This window comes from Alligator sinensis, unplaced genomic scaffold (assembly GCF_000455745.1).
Source record: "Alligator sinensis unplaced genomic scaffold, ASM45574v1 scaffold366_1, whole genome shotgun sequence".
NCBI classification, from domain to species: domain Eukaryota; kingdom Metazoa; phylum Chordata; order Crocodylia; family Alligatoridae; genus Alligator; species Alligator sinensis.
Genome location: NW_005841851.1, coordinates 3,960,886 through 3,979,705, shown reverse-complemented (window position 1 = coordinate 3,979,705; position 18,820 = coordinate 3,960,886). Strand labels below are relative to the sequence as shown.

Here is an 18,820-nt window from a genome sequence, read left to right as displayed (position 1 = left end):
ATCATAGAAACAGGGCCCACACACAGCAACATAAGTCAGTATGAAGCACAGAAATTGCTGCCAGCCTTGGAGGCAGGCTCGTGTTTTATTCTGCATTTTTCACATTCACCTGAATTATCCCATTTCTGGGCACAAAGCATGGGTGAAAGGAATCAATCCTAGGACTGGTCTGGTAGCCACAGTTTTTTGGAAGCAAAAAACTTAGCCTACCTCAGCTAACAGTCAGTTTTGCTGGTGCCTGTATCAGCTGTTCAGCATTCAAAAGAGAGTTTAATTTCCTCTTGCTCCAACCCTTTTCTTGCTCAGTAAATACTGGTCTTAAAGCTTCAATCCTACTTCCACTAAAATCAACAGCAAAATTTCCACTGACATCAGCGTTCCAGTGTCAGGTGTCCATTTCTTAGATTTTCAGGATGGCTTAGGGCACGAAGGGACCCTCGCTGCCCATGAGTTGGGAATGTAAGGGAAAATGTCTCCATCCAGATTCTACAAGGAAAACATCCACAAGGCAAAGCCTGCCACTTACAGATCCAATGGTACTTATCAATACCAACGTGGGCATGTGTCCAGGGCAGAATGTGTCGTGGAGAACAATCTGTACCCTTCCTCACTGACACTGCACCTTTAATATTAAAACATGTTAGCAGGGCAAAGTAGCGGAAGCTTGCATCACTATTTCAAGTTCTTTGCCTATTTAGGACTAAAATAAAGGCGCTCTCATCTTTCTGGCACCTTTCCTCAGTATGACAATTTTGAAGAGCAATTATATTAGCCAAACATTATTGGCTTCCTTGGTGTCTTAGCAAAGTGCACTGTAGGAGGAAGCGGATGGAGAATGACTGCAGTTTATGTAAACCCAGCATTTGTCACTAGGTCATCATCACCCAGCCCAAATGGCTTTCTTACCATTTTAGAATTTTGCAGATTCCACGCTTGAGAAGTCAGATGGATTTAATCAAATTCTGAGCGTATCATAATATTTCTTTAGCGACTTAGGCGGCTGGTGTGGGAGCTGGCACAAGCTATGGGAAACAGTTCCATATGTCGCATCTCTTGGAGCTTTTGAAAAGCCTAATGCCAAGGATCTAGACACAGGGCTCTGCAGTTGTGGTTTAAACCCAAGTCATGGGAGCTGCTGATCAGTTCTCCAGATGTTCAGAGCACATCATGGGTACAAAAGTGAAAAACAAACTTGTGGCCAGTAACACCCCTAATCTCCATGGGTAAATTGGGTCCACATCTAGAATACTGCTATATTTTTGCTGGCAGCTTTCAATGGAGACTGAAGTCATGAGGCACCCAATTCTCAGGGAAGGTCAATGAGATTTGGGGGCAACATTTTCAAAAGCATCTATCTGGTTTTCAGAATTGTACTGCAGAGTCCTATCTCTCTTGGGCTGCTTTAAAAAGCCCAGCTGTATAACTTCAAAGTGAAACAATGGAATAATTTAAACAAAGTCTGTATTTTTATCAACTCCTCTCCCCCACTCCCTCCCATTTGATTTGATAGAATCTAGCAGTACTTGGTAAATATGCTGAAAAACCTCCAATCCAACCCAAAGTCAGGTTTCTTACTAAAATGTATACCTTCCCCTCTGAGATCAAGAATCCAAACAGATCAGTGAGACTGTCAAGACATTTAAAAAATGACTGTTTCTAGGCTTGTTGGTGCCTCTGGAGAGAATGCAAGCAAATCCCAGCCCCTAAAAAAAAAGAATATAAAAGTGCAGCCACATATACATACACATGAACCAAGCTTCATTTTAAATCTGTGAGCAAACTGCACTGAAATCATAAGCTTACCATTAAGCCTATCCATACATTTTTGCATCAGGGACTCACAGGTTTATATATTTTAAGGCCAGAAGAGACCATCCCATTGATCATGTCTGACCTTCCACATAACTCACGTTACAGAATTTCATCAAACAATTGCTTGACTGAGCCCAGAAACAAGTAGGTGATGCAGAAAATATTGAGACAAGTGCATAGAGGTGTGGAGTGTCATCACTGCAGTTAGTGCATGGTTGCACTCCAATCCTTCTGCAGCCTGTGCAGTCTACTGCCATACAAATACTAACAATAAGAATAGGCAACATAGGTAACACTCTTATTTTCCCTATTCAAGCTCTACACAATGCTCTGGTTGGGATCTGAAAATTTACTTAGTATCATACTGCATTCATGAATACAACAAACAATCCACAACCACGGGCTACAGGTGGCTTTGCTACTGGAAGTGGAATGCTAAGGACACAAAGGACTAGTCTATAGCAGGCACAGCTAGAAAATATAGAAACATTTATGCAGAAATGGTTTTCTTTCACTAAAAAAATGAATGACTATAGCAAAACAAAATGGAGGCACTACTATGGGCGGTGCTATGGGTAAGCTGAGGTAATGAGATGAGTTAAGGTGGACGGGGTGAACAAAGTCTGGTCTTACCAGTAAAGAATATAGGGGATTTACTTCGAATCTCCTCCAATTTTTGAACGAACAAGGCATTCATTTCCCTCTGCAGGGTGCCCACTTGCCTTCGGGAATTCTCAGAGCAGCGCTTGGGGAATTCAGGACTTCCAAGGCTCTCTAGACTGCTGGAGTTGGAGGATATGGAGCCATTGCTGGCTGTGACCAAGTTGACAGTGCTTCCATACTTGCCACCAGACTGGCATTGCCATCTCTGCCGGGGATGAGCTTTTACCCCAAAACATTTGGATTCACCATTTTTCTTCCCTGGGGTCACAAAGGACTGAGTGCTCCTCGGTAGATCATCGGCAGTTCCAGGGCCGCTGAAAGTCTGCAAATCTGACTGAGGCCTGGGTTGGTCTTGTATACCCCAATATTTTAGTTCTAATCTCTCGTCTCCTGTTATACTGCTATACTGATCGTGGTGCAGCATATCTTTAGTGATAGGCCTGGTAGTATGGTCACTCCACTTGCATTCTAGATCAGGGCTCTCACTGGAACCAATCATGCATTTCATGCAGTTGGTTGCCATTCCGATCCTACCCGAGCCGTTGATGGCACAGCGTGCAAAGACGCTCTGTTTCTCGCTCTGGTGCTCCTGAAGACGGACCCTGTTGGACCTCCTGATGGGCTCACTGAAAGTTGCACCCCCATGAGCATGAGTTTGACTTTTACCTTTACCAGAATTATGGGCCTTACCTTTCAACCCCTTGCCATGTACTTCCCCATTGGCACCATCTCTGGGAGCCGGGAATGGAGAAGTGCTTTCCGGCTCTTGCTCAAAGCGAGGCTGTGAGGAGTCTTCCAGTTCACGGTCTTCACTGGCCCCTTCAGAGCTGTTGTCTTTGGTATCGATAGCAATCTCAGGAAAGCCCTTCTTATTCTTCTTCTGGCTCTTGGTGGGTGCGCTGGCTGTCCGACGTAAGATGTGACTGCTAAAGGAGTGTTTGCGATGGAGCTGACCAGCAGCATGACTGTCTAGAGAGGCCTGCTTTGGATTTCTGAGAAATAGGCCTTTTAAGCCCAGAGCTTGCTTGACCTGGAAAATAAAAGAAGCCCCCATAATAGAAGATGCATGTCTCTTCACTGGTATGCAAAACTCAAGGTGCAGTGAAGTGCAAAGAAAACAACCACACACGCACACATATACATACACATACACACTCACGCACACACATCTGGCATCCTATCAGATTGCCACCACCCAGTGTCAGAGCTAGCTGGAAAAAGGGGAGGGGATAAAAAAAAATGAAAAAACTCCAAATATTTCCATGCAAAATGTCACAGCTGTTTTCTGCTGGCATTTTTAAAGCTGAATTTTCCAAACAGTTTTATTCTTATATTAATGATTCATGCTCTTACTCTAGCCTTAACCTTGTGTTGATCCTAAATATCTACTTACAGGGAAAGCTACAGGGGTTAGATTTTTTTTTTTAATTAGGAAAAAAAAAAATCACTAAATAAGGGCCTCATTCTGGAAGATCCAGAATGCTCCAATACTCACTGCAAGAAAAGATGGCTAAGGTACTCAAAAAACTCAAAACCTTACAGGCTTAGGACTCCCAAAGAGGAATTTCAGTTTTTTTCAGTACTAGTAATTGCTTTGGTATCTCCACTGCTGTGTAAGACAGAGGGTTTATTATCTAATGTGATCCAAAATTTAAGTGATTCATTCCCAATAGGCTCACTCTAATGATGCAGAGCAGAAACCAGGGGCAGGAGGAAAAATCAACTCACCACTGGAATCCAGGGCTAATTGGAGACTTACAGATTTGTTGTAAAGTTAGTTCTCTCCTTTAAAAAAATAAGACTTCTTAAAAAAACAAGCACAAATGGACTATTTAAATAAACCTGGAAGGGGGAGTGCTGATGTTTAAAAAAACCCTCATTGAAAATACTGGTTAGTTACGCCAAATTTACACTTTAAAAGACATTACAGAAACTTTGAATGTCTCTGGTTGGTAAAACAGATTTTGGAGCCCCACAGTGACAGCACTCAATCTGGCAGTAACACAACATTGATAATGCTGCCGACAACTTCCTAAGGGACTGATAATCATGCTATTAGGGTCTGATCCAGCTGCTATTTAAATCTACAAGAGTTTTTTCCAGTGATTCCAGTGGGAGGTGGATCAGGACCTTAGTTAAGAAACCTGTTCTTTGAAGTGATGCACTCTCTAGTTAGAGCCTTTCCATGTTACACGGCTATATGCCTTTAACACCTCCCTGAGTCCTGAATGCAAAGACTCTGAAGGGTTGGGAGGAGACTGTGTGTCCAACAGCTTCAGTTCTTTCATTGTACTGTTTTATGTATCTCACTTATTCAGACTCTTCATTGCTTTGTCTTGCAGTCAGACCGTGCATCTGTAGCTAGTTCTGTTACGGAATAGGAGGAGGGGGCTAAGAGCCTGCAAAAAGAGTCTCTCAGGGTGTTTATACACATGCTCTGGGAGTGGCAGGGGGTGCTTTAATTATAGCATCCCCAAGAGCCACTCTAATTAAAGTGCCTGGAGCTTCATGTGTATATCAGCATCCCCACACTGAAAAATGGTGGCAGGAGCACTGTATCTAAAGCTTGTTGAATGAGCTTCAGTTAAAGCACCCCTGCTGCCATTTTTCAGTGTGGGGACATTGATACACATGATGCTGGAGTTTGCTTGAGTGCGGTAATTACCACGCTCCAGCAGACTCGATTAACTGAGTCTGTTCTGACATGCTGTAATTACAGTACATCAGAGCAGCTTTGCTGCATGTGTATAGGCACCCTCAGGGCTGCACACATCAGCTTCAAAGTCTATAAACTCTACTGCAGGTTTGGAAGTTAGCAGTACCTTGGCCAGTACATTAAAGCTTCCCTCCAACCCCCAGTACTTCAGGCAAAGCCCTCACCTACCTCTGTGAAGACAGCACAGATTTTGTTCTGGCAAAAGCATCTCACATCTCTTTTCTTTCACCTTCATCCTGGGTCACACTTCCCTGGCCTATGGCTCTACTCTATTCCCCTTATGCCAGCTGTCACCAAGAGAGGTACAAAGTCAGAAGAGACTGCCATACCACTTTGCAGTCAGTGACAGGGCACACAATGGCACTGAGCTACTAAAGTGTCTCTGTGTAGTTAACTGATTCAAGGAGAAAACTAGCTTGCATCTGGTATGTGTTAAGAGCATTTGTATGGGGAGTCAGTGGAGAGTAGCTACATTACATTCAGCTCACTGTGCACTCACCTCCCCATGTAGATAAGCCCTATTTGTATGTACAGCTCTACATCTAATGGTAGATTAGGTAGAGCAGATCACCTCGATCTAGGTTTGGGATTGTATGTCCTACTGTAATGCAAGTACAATTTTTATTTATATATATATATATTTTTTTTTTTTACAGTCAGTTAAAAAGGGGTCCTGGTAGCTATAGGCCTGGCTGAAACTAAATTTGACTGCAAAAACTAATATCCCTTTTTATTTGTGTAGGTTTTTAAAATCATTTCAAAATTATGTGTTTGCATAGGGAGGATGTCAAATTCTACCAGGTCAGAATTCTCCCCTGTCACTCTTGGGGAGCAACTCTCACCCACACTTTGCATAGGAGCAACAGACCACGAGATGGCCAGCATCCAGAGCAGAAGGCTCCATGGTGAGTGACACACCATAAACACAAGAGAAGTTGGGGCAATTTAAAATCCATGCTTTAAGATCATTCTAAATTTAATCATCCTGAACACAAGGGAGATTTCAGTTTTTACCCAGCAATGCTTCTTCAAGTAAAAGGAGACATCCAGGTTGAAAAAAAATACAAGAAAAAAAATTACCTTGTCATTCAAATTGATCTTTACATTTCTTGTGTAACCATAGGGAAATCTAAAATGGATGTCAAACACTTGGTTTTGTGTTGTAGTAGGAAGATGACTGTCCTGAGTGCCACAATAATTGTTTACATGGAAAAGAGATCCAGGCCCAGGTGACAGAACTGCTCCCATCTCCACCCATGGGATTCAGTTTATATCATTTCCTACTATACAACCCTGTTATCCAATGTCCTCCGTATATGTTTTCATAATTGGAAAAACACATCATAAACAAGCAAAGTCAGTCAGGACCATAATACATACGTTTCAGTGCTTGCCCAAGCATCAAATGCAGGTAATTGCTGCTTGTGACTTTCCCCACCCTCAGGCAGATGATTTACATCTCAGTGAAGTTTGCAAAGTCTCAGCATTCCTGTTAACATTCCAGGTGTACTTGCCAACTTTTTAGGTAAGAAGCTGATGCATAAGGAAGGGGTCCTTTGGCTTTTGGCTCTGCACTTGGAGCCTCTTGCACATACCTTTCTTAAAACAGAGCAAAGAGACAATTCCCCATTCATAAGGGTCTCTCTGTCATGTCTGTAGTTTGATCAGACTCCCCTTTGGCAGCAGGGCGACTTCCCTCCACTATTTTGAGCGTAAAGAGCAAGTACATATATTCTCTTGAAGGCTCACAAGCCAATGTTTGAAATTTATAATAGCAGGCACAACTGCTCATTTCAGTGCTGACACTGGCCTTTGCAGCTTGTAGTCACTTTGATTCCTTTACCCCGTGATGTCACAGATGTGGTCATACTTCTCCACTGCCAGCTGGAGTCATAGAAAAGACCAATTTAGAGTGGTTTGCTTTCCTTCCCCAGAACATAGGGCCAGATTTTCCAGTATGCTCAGGCAATTCCAGCTGTTGCATCACAGCTACAGCAGCTGTACCAACCAGGTAGGCTGGGTTATAAAGCTGTTTTTGTGTCACTGGAGTGCCCGAATTCCTCTGAATCAGTCTCACAAAACCTACAGGTCCTGATCCAAAGCACACTGAAGCCAGCGGAAGTCTCTCAAATTGTATGGGTGTTGGGTCATTCTGGGACATAAGAAGATTGAGCACATTTGCATGTAAAAAAATTATGACAAGGAGGAGGAAACCTGCCTATGAAATATTTAGAGAGAGTTCAGGAAAGAGGACAGGGACCAGTTCTTCCCAATTATTCCTAATGAGGGCAGTGCTAATGCTACAGGGTAGAGACAGTTTGTTAATATTATTAAACTCTCTATAGACTGTCAGGGCAATTCAAAAGGATGCTAGGAGCAGCACGGAGTCATTTGAACTGGGGAGATTCAAGGCTAGGGTTAACATTTTTGGCTGAGCTACTACCTCTGCTAGTAACCAATGTGTAGAAGATACTGCACCAGCCAAAATATGAGGCATCTTAGCAGAATCCAATTGAGGAAAGTTGGCAAGTGCACAGATTTACTACTGTAAAATGATAACTAGACCCCACTATCAGATACTTGCAAAATTCAGAAAAATCTCCCACACACACATACACAAGTAACCCCAATTAAAACAAAAGAAATAATCCCACTGATGAAATGGGTGATGTGCAGTGAAGGGGCCCAGGTATCATTCTAGCTTATCTGGTGCATCTCTGGTAGACTAGCCATTAATGCTTGAATCAAAGTCATGATTCAAGAACCCAAATCCAGCACAAATTTGGTTTTTAAAAAGGGTAAAAACAAGAGCCATTTAGAAGAAGATCCAGAATATCTGCTTTCAGCTTCAGTTCTAACTTTTGCAACCAGCAATGGAGATTTTTCTCTCCAAAGCAGACCTACAGTAATCAGCACCTGAGGTTTTCCCCCAAACATAGCAAACACATTAGTGTTCACTGCTCCAGTATGGTTCAAGGAAGTGTTTTGGGCTTTTTTTCATACATGAGAGAAAAGCTAACAAGTGAGCAGGAAAGAGGAGAATAAAAAGGAAGAGAAAGATCTTTATCCTGGATCTGCTTCGTAAATGGAGGATTCTCTGGCTGATCGATGACCCGACAAAACTGACCAAGATGTCACAATCCATGTTATGAGTTGAATATTTTCAAAATGCTAATAAGGAAACACCAATGCTAATGAGGTCACTGGTTAGACGCATGCAGGTGTCTGGCGGTGCTCACTACACCTTCCTGAGACAGGAGGGGGTACCTTCAAGGCTTCTAAAAATGCTCTGCTTCTAAAAGTAGACTTTTTTTGACATAGAGAAGTCCACTGAAATCACAAACAGACAGAGTAAAGGCAAGTAAGACACAAAACAACAGTGAGGGAGGATCTCAGAGATATGCACATCTAGAAAAACAAGTGAAATTCCACAATACATGCATAGACTACAGAAGAGACAGAAACAAGGAAAAGCATCTCTAAGAGACAGGTTCTAAGGAAACTAGAAGTGGTGGCACAAAAGTCTGAGGTCCTGCTTTTGCAACTTTGAGTTACTAAGGAAGATGAAATTTCTGAGTTTAGGAGAATAATAGGCAATGTCAATATCTGTGCTGGAGCAGCTGGGTTAATAAGGGTGGACAAAAGCCGAGAGAGTCATTCTCTACCCAGGCTTATGGAGGAAGCATCAATCATGATTCTGGTTTGATGCAGTGGGTGCGTGAAAATTGCTGTGCTTGTTCCAATAATATAAACCAGTTACAGAACCCTCCAAATTAACCCACTGAAGGGAATTCACATATTCACCTGCCAGGCAACAGCCCTAGATATTTTCCCAAATTCAGAAAAGAAGTATATTTTCAAATAGAATTGATTGGAAAATGGGGGGAAAAATATCTGTTAGATGATTTTGTTTGTCTGAGAATACTCCCAATTTTGGGATGGAAATAAATAACAACCCCCAATGAGCATTTTCAACCAAGTCTATTTAAAAGTGTTTCACAAGATGTCTCCAATTTTGTTCTTGCATCCAATCCTGGGGCCGTGTAATCACACAGATATCTGTGTGCTGTCCAGATGCCCACCCAGTGCCGATGCCTGTGGAATTCCACTTGCACTATAAATCCAGGAACAAATAGAGGGGAAGAGTCAGAGCCTTTGCTAAAAACCTGAATCAACCTCTTTGCAATTTAAAGGTTCTCCCATCAGTTTACATAAAACAGCACGGCCTCACTGTGTCAATGGACCAGAACCCCTGTGAGGGTAAGTTGGTATAATACCACCAGAGCCAGTGAAGCTGCACTGATTTATACCACCTCATGATTTACCCCAAATCTAAGCATAAGGAACCAAATCCCCAGACAGAATGCATGGAACAGAGCAATAGCATTGAGAGACTACAGTACAGAAGACTTCAACCACCACTGCCGCACAGCAAATGATACAGGCTGATCCTAGCACAAGTTCAAGCCCAAGCTCAAAGGGCTGGCATTCATAAGGAGGCTACAGTTGCCTTAGTGACTCTAGTCTTTAAAATGAGCTTGGAACTAATGCCAGGAGTCAGGGTCTATCATTCTTGTTCTCACCAAATTGAATCTTTTTCTACCCACAGCCCTTACTGGTTTCTGTGGGACTGCATAAACAGGAAGGCACTACAGAACTAAGGACAGCAAAACGCAATCCAAAGACACAAGTATGGGGCAGGGTTGTGCAAGGGGCTCACACTGTTTAGTACTATAGTATTTGGAAGTGGAAGTGACCAGGGGCTCATTATCAAGCTGTGCCATAGTGAGGTTAGAACACAGTATTAGCATATTAATTGCAGCAAAGCTAAACAGGTTGCAGTGGTAATGAGAAGCAACAAGCAGTGTGTAATAGACTGAAGACATGAAAAGGAAATAAAGCAATCAGAAAACGAATCAGTTCAGTTAATTGGAAGCAAGGAGATAAAGACAGGGATGAGACAGCATGATACAACAGGGGTCTTCTGATGTGCATAGGGATAAGCTACTTGCTTAAGACAGTGTTCTGAGAAAATCCAACAACCCCAAAATTGCTGTCAAGGTTTAAGTGGTACGTGTCATCCTGCTGCAAATTAAAACTATCCATCAGCAAGTTACTCAAGTGGAAACCAAGAGCGGTGAGTAATTATGAGATAGTGACCAAGGAGGCATTAAACGGGAGAAAACACTTTCAAGGAAAGGAGGATGAATTTAGACATAAGAAAATGTTTCCTAGGAGCAGTCAACCCAAAAGGCAGCTGAGGTGAGAGGTAACTTCCACAAAGATGAGAAATGGTTCCAGTGTTGGACATCTTACTCTGTCTTGGAGTAAGGCACTAGGCTACACTGAGTGGAGGCAGTTAAACTTGAGCTGTAGATGATCAGGGCTAGAGAACCATCTTGTGTGCATTGAAGAATCAGGACAACAGAATACAAAACCAGCAAGCGTGTGCTAGTCCATCAGCAGAAAGTGCCCAAGATAGCATTGGATGCATGAGAGGTGGAAAGGAGCCCCTTGGAAAGACGCTTCACTGGAACTGAAAGGCTTTCTTCATCTTCTCACTGCTCCCCCTTCACTCCCTCTGCTCCTGGAAGGTGGGTAGGCAAAATGGGTTCTTCTCTCCCCTCTTTCCTTGCGGCTGTTGCCATGCAACACTTGCACTTGAAGTAGCCTTTCCCCTCAAGTAATTGGCAATAGGAATTAGACAGTGCCTGGCTTCCCCTTGGCTCCCTTTAAACTGAGACAAAGCCTTTATTGTTTATTTCAGTCTTTCTGTTGCTCTAATTAGACTCTCCTCTCCGTTTCCCCTGCATTTAATTAGGACCATATAACAAAATCAGCACATTAAAGAAGTTTCTTAAAAAAATGAAAAGAAGAAAAGTTGAAAACTTCTCCCCACTGAGGCTGGGATTTCACCCAATTGCAGGGGAGCCTCTTCAATGACTGCTGGAAAGCTAGAAGGGCCAGGGGAACTCCAAGGGGCACAAGGTCTTTTGCCTGCCTTGCTACACATGCAAAACCCAGAGCTTATTGGTGTTGTAGGCTCCCCTCCTCTTTGCATGGCAACCCTGCAACTTTGTTTTTACTTTTGGTACCTACTAATGGACAAAATCCAGCATGTCCCTTTTTTGTGCTGGTGTAGAAATGGGCAAGTGTGAAGTGGATCCCACAAAGACAGAGTGAGTCAGGAGGTAACAGGAACTGATGAGTCCCTCCCCCAATTACCGGGCACCACTGATAAAAATCCCAATGTTCCCAAACCCACTAGTAAAAATTAAAATTGAAGGTGCCCTCTCTTCTCTCTCTGCCTTTAACAAACCAACCTGTCCTCAACCCTTCTAGAGTTTGCTGTAATTAAGTATTATCTTGTGCCTGGGAGGCATAGGATTTAAGCGCTGTATGTTACTACTGTAATACATGAAGCTCTCTGCCGTTCAACATTGGCCTGTCTGATACAGTCCACAGCACTGGGAACTGTTTGGCCATCTCCTCTTCAGCTTTGGGTTTGGACCAAAGGTAACGGCAGCTGTTAGTCTGTCTTTTTGAGGAAGGGGGGAAATAAGGGAAGTCAAAGGGGCTGGGGAAGGCCAATTCTGCTGGTGGTGAGCAGCTGCTAAATGGGCTTCTGAATGTGGCAGACATCCACCCAGAAATGGATCAAGCAGAAGAAGCCCACTCACGCTGTCTCTAAGCAGGATGCAGGTTTGTGGAGTGTTTCCCCAGGCAAAGTACCAGACAAGGTCATGACCCCAAGCCATGCCCGTTCAAGCTTCAGTGGAGAGGCTAATTTCATAAGTGGCTCAAATTGCTTAAAGGAGCTGGATGGTTCCCTACCCATCCTTGATTCTAGGGGGGGGTGGCAGCAGGAAACCAAGGCAGAATCATCCCCATCATAATTACTATTCTCAGTCTGCCATTTAGTTCCCTGAGTTTCTAGAGACTGGGATTTGTTGGACTTTTACCCTATCTAGATGTTCCCAAACTTTGTACATGACAGGAGCATGTAACACTGACTGGGTGCTTCTCAGCTATGCTCAATCTTATTCTTCAGCAGCAGTCACCTCTCTGTCACTCACAGCATTAAACTCTCCTGCTCCTCAGAGCTACGCTCATTCTGGAGAAAAGTGCAGCAGACCAGGCTCCCAGAAATGTCAGGTGGAAACTGTACCTGCCAGAAGGTGATTAGTTTAGGCACTGAATACAAACACAGGGACACAGCCAGGAACTCCTCTCCTTCTAGTAGCTTTTGCTGAAATACCCAGCAGGACACTCCTTCCACTCCTCTCCTTCCATGCTCTGAAGTGCACTTTTGCCAAGAGTTGTCCCAACTCCTTCTCCAGTTCCACTATTTTAGAAGATAGCTTAAAAAGCACCATATCCAGATACTATTTTTTTGCCCTAGGATGAGCAGCAGCATTTTGGAACAATCTCAGCTCTCCCAGGCTGCTCAATGCTGCCTCCCGCTGGTAAAATCTTGTATCGCGCCCTGATGCTGTGGTACGCTGTTTTTTTCTGACATACAAACCAATGTCGAGATATTCAAAGCATGGAAAGGGATTCAACTACACACCTGACATTAAAATGAACAGGAGATATGGAGCTAAATCCAACACATGGCACTGAAGAGATATGTCAACTCAACTATACACTGGGGAAGTGAGAAGCTGCAGCTTTACATTCAACTTGGGAACTGCTCACATGAAACTGGAATATGGATTCAAGACAGTTGTACTCTGCCTTCATGTGAATCAAGCTAGCAACTGGGCATGTGTCCAAGAGATGTGAAGTGAGTATTGAGTGCCAGAAATGCTTAGGGAAAACCCCAGCTATCTCTGCACTAAAGCAGACCCCAAAATAAAGGTGCAGAAGTGGGGGTAGGTCTCCAAGCTGGTAATCCATTAATGGCACCTTTAAAATCCACCAGCCTCACAGAGACAGAGCATTTGCAGAATAAACTCTACGGCCAGAAAACACCCAGTGGTTCAGGGCTACCTTCTTCTTCTCAAGGGATGAGAACCTAATATGCTGGAGTGACCCATATATGCTTATCTAAATTCCCAAATGTGGAAATACTATATCCTCCAAGCATCATGTTGCTATTCCATTTTGGACACTCACCAGAGAATGCTACACATTCTCTCTGGGTTTAAAGGCTGCCTTCTCTTTTGTTTCCTACACAGCTGGGAGGCACACACAGGTGCTTGGGGGACCTACACGGCAGGAACCAACCTACTCACTGAGAAAGCAGATCTCCCATTTGTTCTGCTGTGTCTGGCAGCACTGACATTTGGTGCCAAGGTCACATCTCAAGCAAATCCCCAGCGACAACAAAAGGCTGAACTACACAGCTAGTACCATTGCAGTACAGTTACTCCAGCTCTACATCTGGCCAAATTCCACTCACAGCAAGTAAGTGCTAAGTAAGAACAGAGTCAGAATTTGGCCCTAAGGAGTCACAGGGAGGAGAAACTGCCTAAAACAAAAGCACTGTGTGAGGGATATAATATGCTGCTCATGCAAGGCAGAAAGTTCCATGTTGACTGGTTATGCCACCAGTTTATGCCGTGCGTGTTGAGGAAGAACGTAGGCTTCTGTACAACTCTGAGATGCAGTTGTTTTGTTTCCAAAAACATATTAGCTTGGATCCCCAACCCTGGGCTCTCCATGCATGGTACAGACCCCGCTGGCATAGTTACAAATGCAGGCCACATCACATTAGGCTGAAGGCACTCACCTTACCACAGATGTCATTAATAGCTACATGAACAAAGATGGATGCCTCTTCTATACCTTCCAGGTACACGTGCCGATAGCCTGAAACAGAGAGAGTGGAGCTGATGGGGAGGAGAGAGAAGTGACAGAGGGAACTGCTGGAGACTTTCCATTTGCAACTAGGAAAGAAAAAACAAACTCTCTCTCAGCTCCTCCAGCTGCTAAGTGCTCAGACTTGTTCATCACCTCACCACACTCAATCTGTCTAAGAGCCATGCCATTTTACAAAGTTAACCAACATTTCCCCTTGTCTCTTTCTTATTATAGAAAAGAAATCTACACCCTATTCTTCCCACTGTCCATTATTGCTGCTGTCAATTCTGTGACTTAGAATTGATTAGTTTCTCTCACGGGGACCCGGGGCCCATTATTAACACTGAAATAGACATTACAATCTGTTTCTTTACTCAGATGGTTTTTTTCTTTTTTTAAATAAAACCTTCATTTCCTCTGCTTTGAAGGAAAGAAAAAAAAACATGCACACACAGCGTGCTTTTATATGAAATAGGATTGCATTAAAAAGCAGGAAATGGACAGGAAAAAAATAAAGAGTTTAAAAAAAAAACCCTGGACCTCACTAACAAAACAACTGGCTGCCTACTTTACATTCAACTATTACTGACGATAATTGTAGCCACTGGTGAACTGCCAGAAAACATGAGACCAAATAAGACTCCAACTTCTTTTAGGATGGCTTTTGAAGTTTGCCCCACTGACTACAAAATCACTGCGTCTCATTTGATGTGTTAAAACCAGGCAGGTGCCAAATAATAGTAATGCACTGAAGGGGGGAAAAAGCAGCATAAAGGGACAAGAAAGAAACAATTCTGCACTGTAGTCTTTCCAGTCCTGCATGCTTTGCCATGGCACATTGATTTCCTGCTGGTCTTTTGCAGATCTACCCAATAGCATTTTTAGCCGGAACACCTCAAAGTGCTCATTAATTAAACTGCATAATGTGCATGTGATGTGGCAAGTATCATTACCCCCATCCTGCAAGGAGAGAAGTGAGACCCCAGGCCCCATGTTTTCAGAAGAGCTCAACAGCAGATTCCATTTAGGTATCTGCCTGAGAAGTTGGTTTGTTAAGGGGACCGGTGAGGTGTCGTGTGCTTTTGAAAATCTAGCCTGAAGTCAAATGATTTGATCATTGTCACATAGTATTTAGTGACATACCTGGCTAGAGGACCCATCTCCTGCTCTACCCACTTTATCACCTTGACTCCCTGATACAGTTGTTTATATGCATGCACACACCCAAGAGATGTTGTAAAATTGTCTGAATAAAGGCATTTCATAGACTGAAGCAGCCAATGCACCTGGCATTTCACCACCAGAGACTGCTGGCTTACCTGGCATCATGCTGTTAAAAGCTATCGTCCTCTGTCCAATAAAATCCCGCCCAATTGGATCGTGATCCCACACCAGGAACCGAACAAGCGTAATCGCCGGCATGTGCACCATGAATACCAGAGTCTCCTCCCACATTGGATTGAAACCTGGGAATGAGAGAATCAGCTCTTAATGTCTCATAACCTGTTGTGGAGCCCTTTTCAGAAGGATTAACTATTGCTCTGTGCCTGTGATGCTCACACAGCAATGACCATTCTGGGTAACTTTCCCTTAAAGACTCTATACTGTGTTCTTGGCACATCCAGAACTCCCAGGAACTTCAATAGGAGCTGTGACAGAAATGTGAGATGTGGCACTCTTATAAATATTTATATCTTCTTTAGAGGCCTACATACTGGCAGAGCTAAGAGGAACCCTAGAAAGCTGCTGGTGTCCAGTCCTCTGTTCTGATCCCTTTCAGTTTTGAATACTCTCCAAATAATGACAGCATCAGGAAGTAGAGCAGAAATTGCCTCAAAATCCTCGTTGCACCACATTTCCTCACTAAGGCTATTCTTCATTGATGCACTAACATAAGAACATTATTAAGCACCACCCAAAGTAGATGATTTGCTTAAATGGGCCCCACATTTGGCTGGTTTTGCCTTGATATGAGGTTACGCCTAGAAATGACCCTTTCAAGCTTCTTCCAGCTTGAGCATGTTCCAGATGGCTGTGGGGAAACCAAAAAACAAGGGATTACCGTTGTCATCAACTACTCTAGTTTGTTCTTTGTAGCAGTCCACTGGTAATCCTATGATCTCCACTTCTACAAATGGATCTATGATCTGGAAAAAAGAAAGGAAACAAAATATGAGAAAGAAACCAAAGAAGATGCAGTCTGCAACCTAATCCATCATGGTGTCTGTCTTCATTTGCCCATGTATCCTGATCAACGGTAGTGGTCTGCTGATCACTGAATACAGAAAGTATACTCTCAGCCAATACATTCTCAGGAGGAGAGAAGAGTTTTCCAGGTTACTGCTGTCCAAAAAACTAACACGAACTATCTTAAATCTGGGACCAATAAAATTGGGATGACAAGAAGAAGAAAAAAGACAGTGGCTAAATTAATATTTGTATGCTAGCTTTCTGGTGTTCTGCAGAAAACAAATCTTTGCTGCAGACCAGACTACATACTCACAGGATACTTTGCTAAGTCTTTTTTCCTCTTTTTGTTAGTGCTTTTAAGGCATTTCAATTTTCAACACAAATGGCTGCCCAATGTATCAGTGAACCATTTTATCTTGTTCCCATAGCTCTACTCTTCAACAGGCTTTGCAGCAGGAACTCTTCTTGTAATGTGCACTGTTCTCAGCACAACTAGGCTCCAATTTTGGACTGGGAGTTAAGGTAATATAGCACAATACAAATAAAATGCAGGGTAGGATTTTCATATCCCACTGGCTTTTGGCAGGACTTGTGCTTCTTGGAGTATGTCTGTGCTGGACACTGGTGTAGTTTAGAGATACCTGAGGTAGCTTGGGTACTGCCTAGCTGTGGTAACACAGATCTCCATGCAGACTAAGCTACCCTGGTTCTCAGGATAAAATGAATTCCAGCCTGGTGCCTGTCACAGGTAATCCTTCATCGTCTGGATCCCAGGCAGTCACAGGCATCTTAATGCTAGAAAGGAGACAAGAAAGATGGAACGAGACTGCAAGCCCACATCTGGATGCTTAGATGGATACAGTGCAGCCTTTCTGTGCCCTTTCCACAGATACTTGAGTGGTCCGGTTTAGTGGACAAGACCTTTAGGAAAAGTATTTCAAAGTCATTGCAAACTCTATATCAGGTCCAAGCATTTCAGACCCACTTAGCTGGGTTCAGCTCTACTGCTAACTGGCAAAGGCTTGAGGGGAATTTTAACTCCAGCTTGGTCGGATACCCTCTCTTAGCACCGAACAGTAGGCCTGCGCGAGTCGGCAGCGATCCAATCCGGCTTCGGATCCGGCCGCTTCGGATGGCAGTGATCCGATCCAGATCTCCGGACTGGGTTTCTGCCTCGATCTGGCCGAAGCGGCTCCAAAGCTTCGGAGCCACCTTGGAGATCCAGCCATAGGGTATAATGGGGAATCAATGAAATATCTATAACTTTGTTTTTTTTTTGGTCTGATTTGGATGAACCTTGCAGGGATGGTAGCCTCTGCTGAGACCATGAAACCTGCCAAGTTTCAAGAAGATTGGTGCAGGGATTTGGGGGGAACTGTACCCCAAATTCTTGAAAGCCAAACTCCTGTCATGGCTGTGAGTTACAACACAGGGGGGTCAAAACTGCAGAGCTGGTAGCTCTTACTGAGGCCACAAAGCCTGCCAAGTTTCAAGAAGATCAGTGCAGGGGTTTGGGGTGAACTGCCCCTCAAGCTGCAGACAAGTAAAACTCATGCCACGGGTGACCCTGTGTGTGTTAAGGCGCAGCGGGGTGACAGCTGCAGGGATGGTGGCCCCTGCTGTGACACCTGCCAGCTGCGGAGGAGATCGGGGCAGGGGGGCTCTGGGGCCCTGCACCCCTAGCTGCTGGCGGGCAAAACTCGTGGCAAGACCGTGTCCGTCTTGGGGCAGGTGATTGTATTGATTCTTTCCTCTCCTTAGCCTGGTTTTGTATGTGCTAATTGATGCTCGTTAAGTCATTATGTAGTAGCTAGGTCCTGTGTATTGAGCTGGTCCCTGAGTGAATCATGATTGATTGGGAACTGGGAACACAGCAGCTTAGCAGCCAGGCCTGCAGCAGTGTCTTCCCTCCCCGCCCCAAGACAGACACAGTCAGTCCCACAAGCACCCATGGCATGAGTTCTGCTTGTCCACAGCTTGCGGGGCAGTTCCCCCCAAATCCCTGTATCTATCTCCTTGAAACTTGGCAGGCTTTGTGGTCTCAGTAAGAGCTACCACCCCTCCAGTTTTCACCCCGTTATGTTGTAACACCTAGACGTGACATGAGTTTTGCTTTCAAGAATTTTGGGTACCGTTTTTCCCAAACTCCTGCACCGATCCTCTTGAAACATGGCAGACTTCATGCTCTCTGTAGAGCCTATCATCCCTGAAAATTTCATCCAAATTGGACAAAAAACAACAGTTATAGGTATTTTATTGTTTCCCCATTATACCCTATGGCCGGATCTCGGAGGTGGCTCCGAGGCAGCTCCGAACTGCTTCGGGAAGCCGAACAAGGCCAGCGCTTCAACCCGGACGTGCTGCTTTGGACCCCAAAGCGTCCGAAGCTTCTCTGGATCCGAAGCTCTGTTCGAAGCCTTGCACAGCCCTACTGAATGTCACACTGGGGATGCTGCACAATAACACAGAACAGTACAAGAAATAAACCCCTGGCCAAGGCTGTCAAAAGGCTGCGTGATTTTGGCTCATTTTAAGCTGGCTGATATTTCCTCAATTGAAGTTGCCAGAGGCTTTATAAAAACAAAATAAACCACTGCATAACCACACGATAGAAGCAAAACCAAAGAGGGAACG

At 44.0% G+C, this 18,820-nt stretch overlaps 1 protein-coding gene across 6 annotated transcripts in view; it reads right to left on the bottom strand.

Annotated features, from left to right (window-relative positions):
* Positions 1-18,820, bottom strand: part of PLCH2 (phospholipase C eta 2) — a 357,736-nt gene that overhangs the window by 4,949 nt on the left and 333,967 nt on the right. For all 6 annotated transcript variants that reach the window (XM_025211808.1, XM_025211818.1, XM_025211829.1 and 3 more), the window contains 4 exons: positions 16,059-16,143; positions 15,316-15,462; positions 13,926-14,005; positions 3,166-3,505 (listed from right to left, as the gene is read on the bottom strand). In XM_025211808.1, the coding sequence (XP_025067593.1) occupies positions 3,166-3,505; positions 13,926-14,005; positions 15,316-15,462; positions 16,059-16,143 (652 nt within the window). The remainder of the gene's footprint in view (positions 1-3,165; positions 3,506-13,925; positions 14,006-15,315; positions 15,463-16,058; positions 16,144-18,820) is intronic.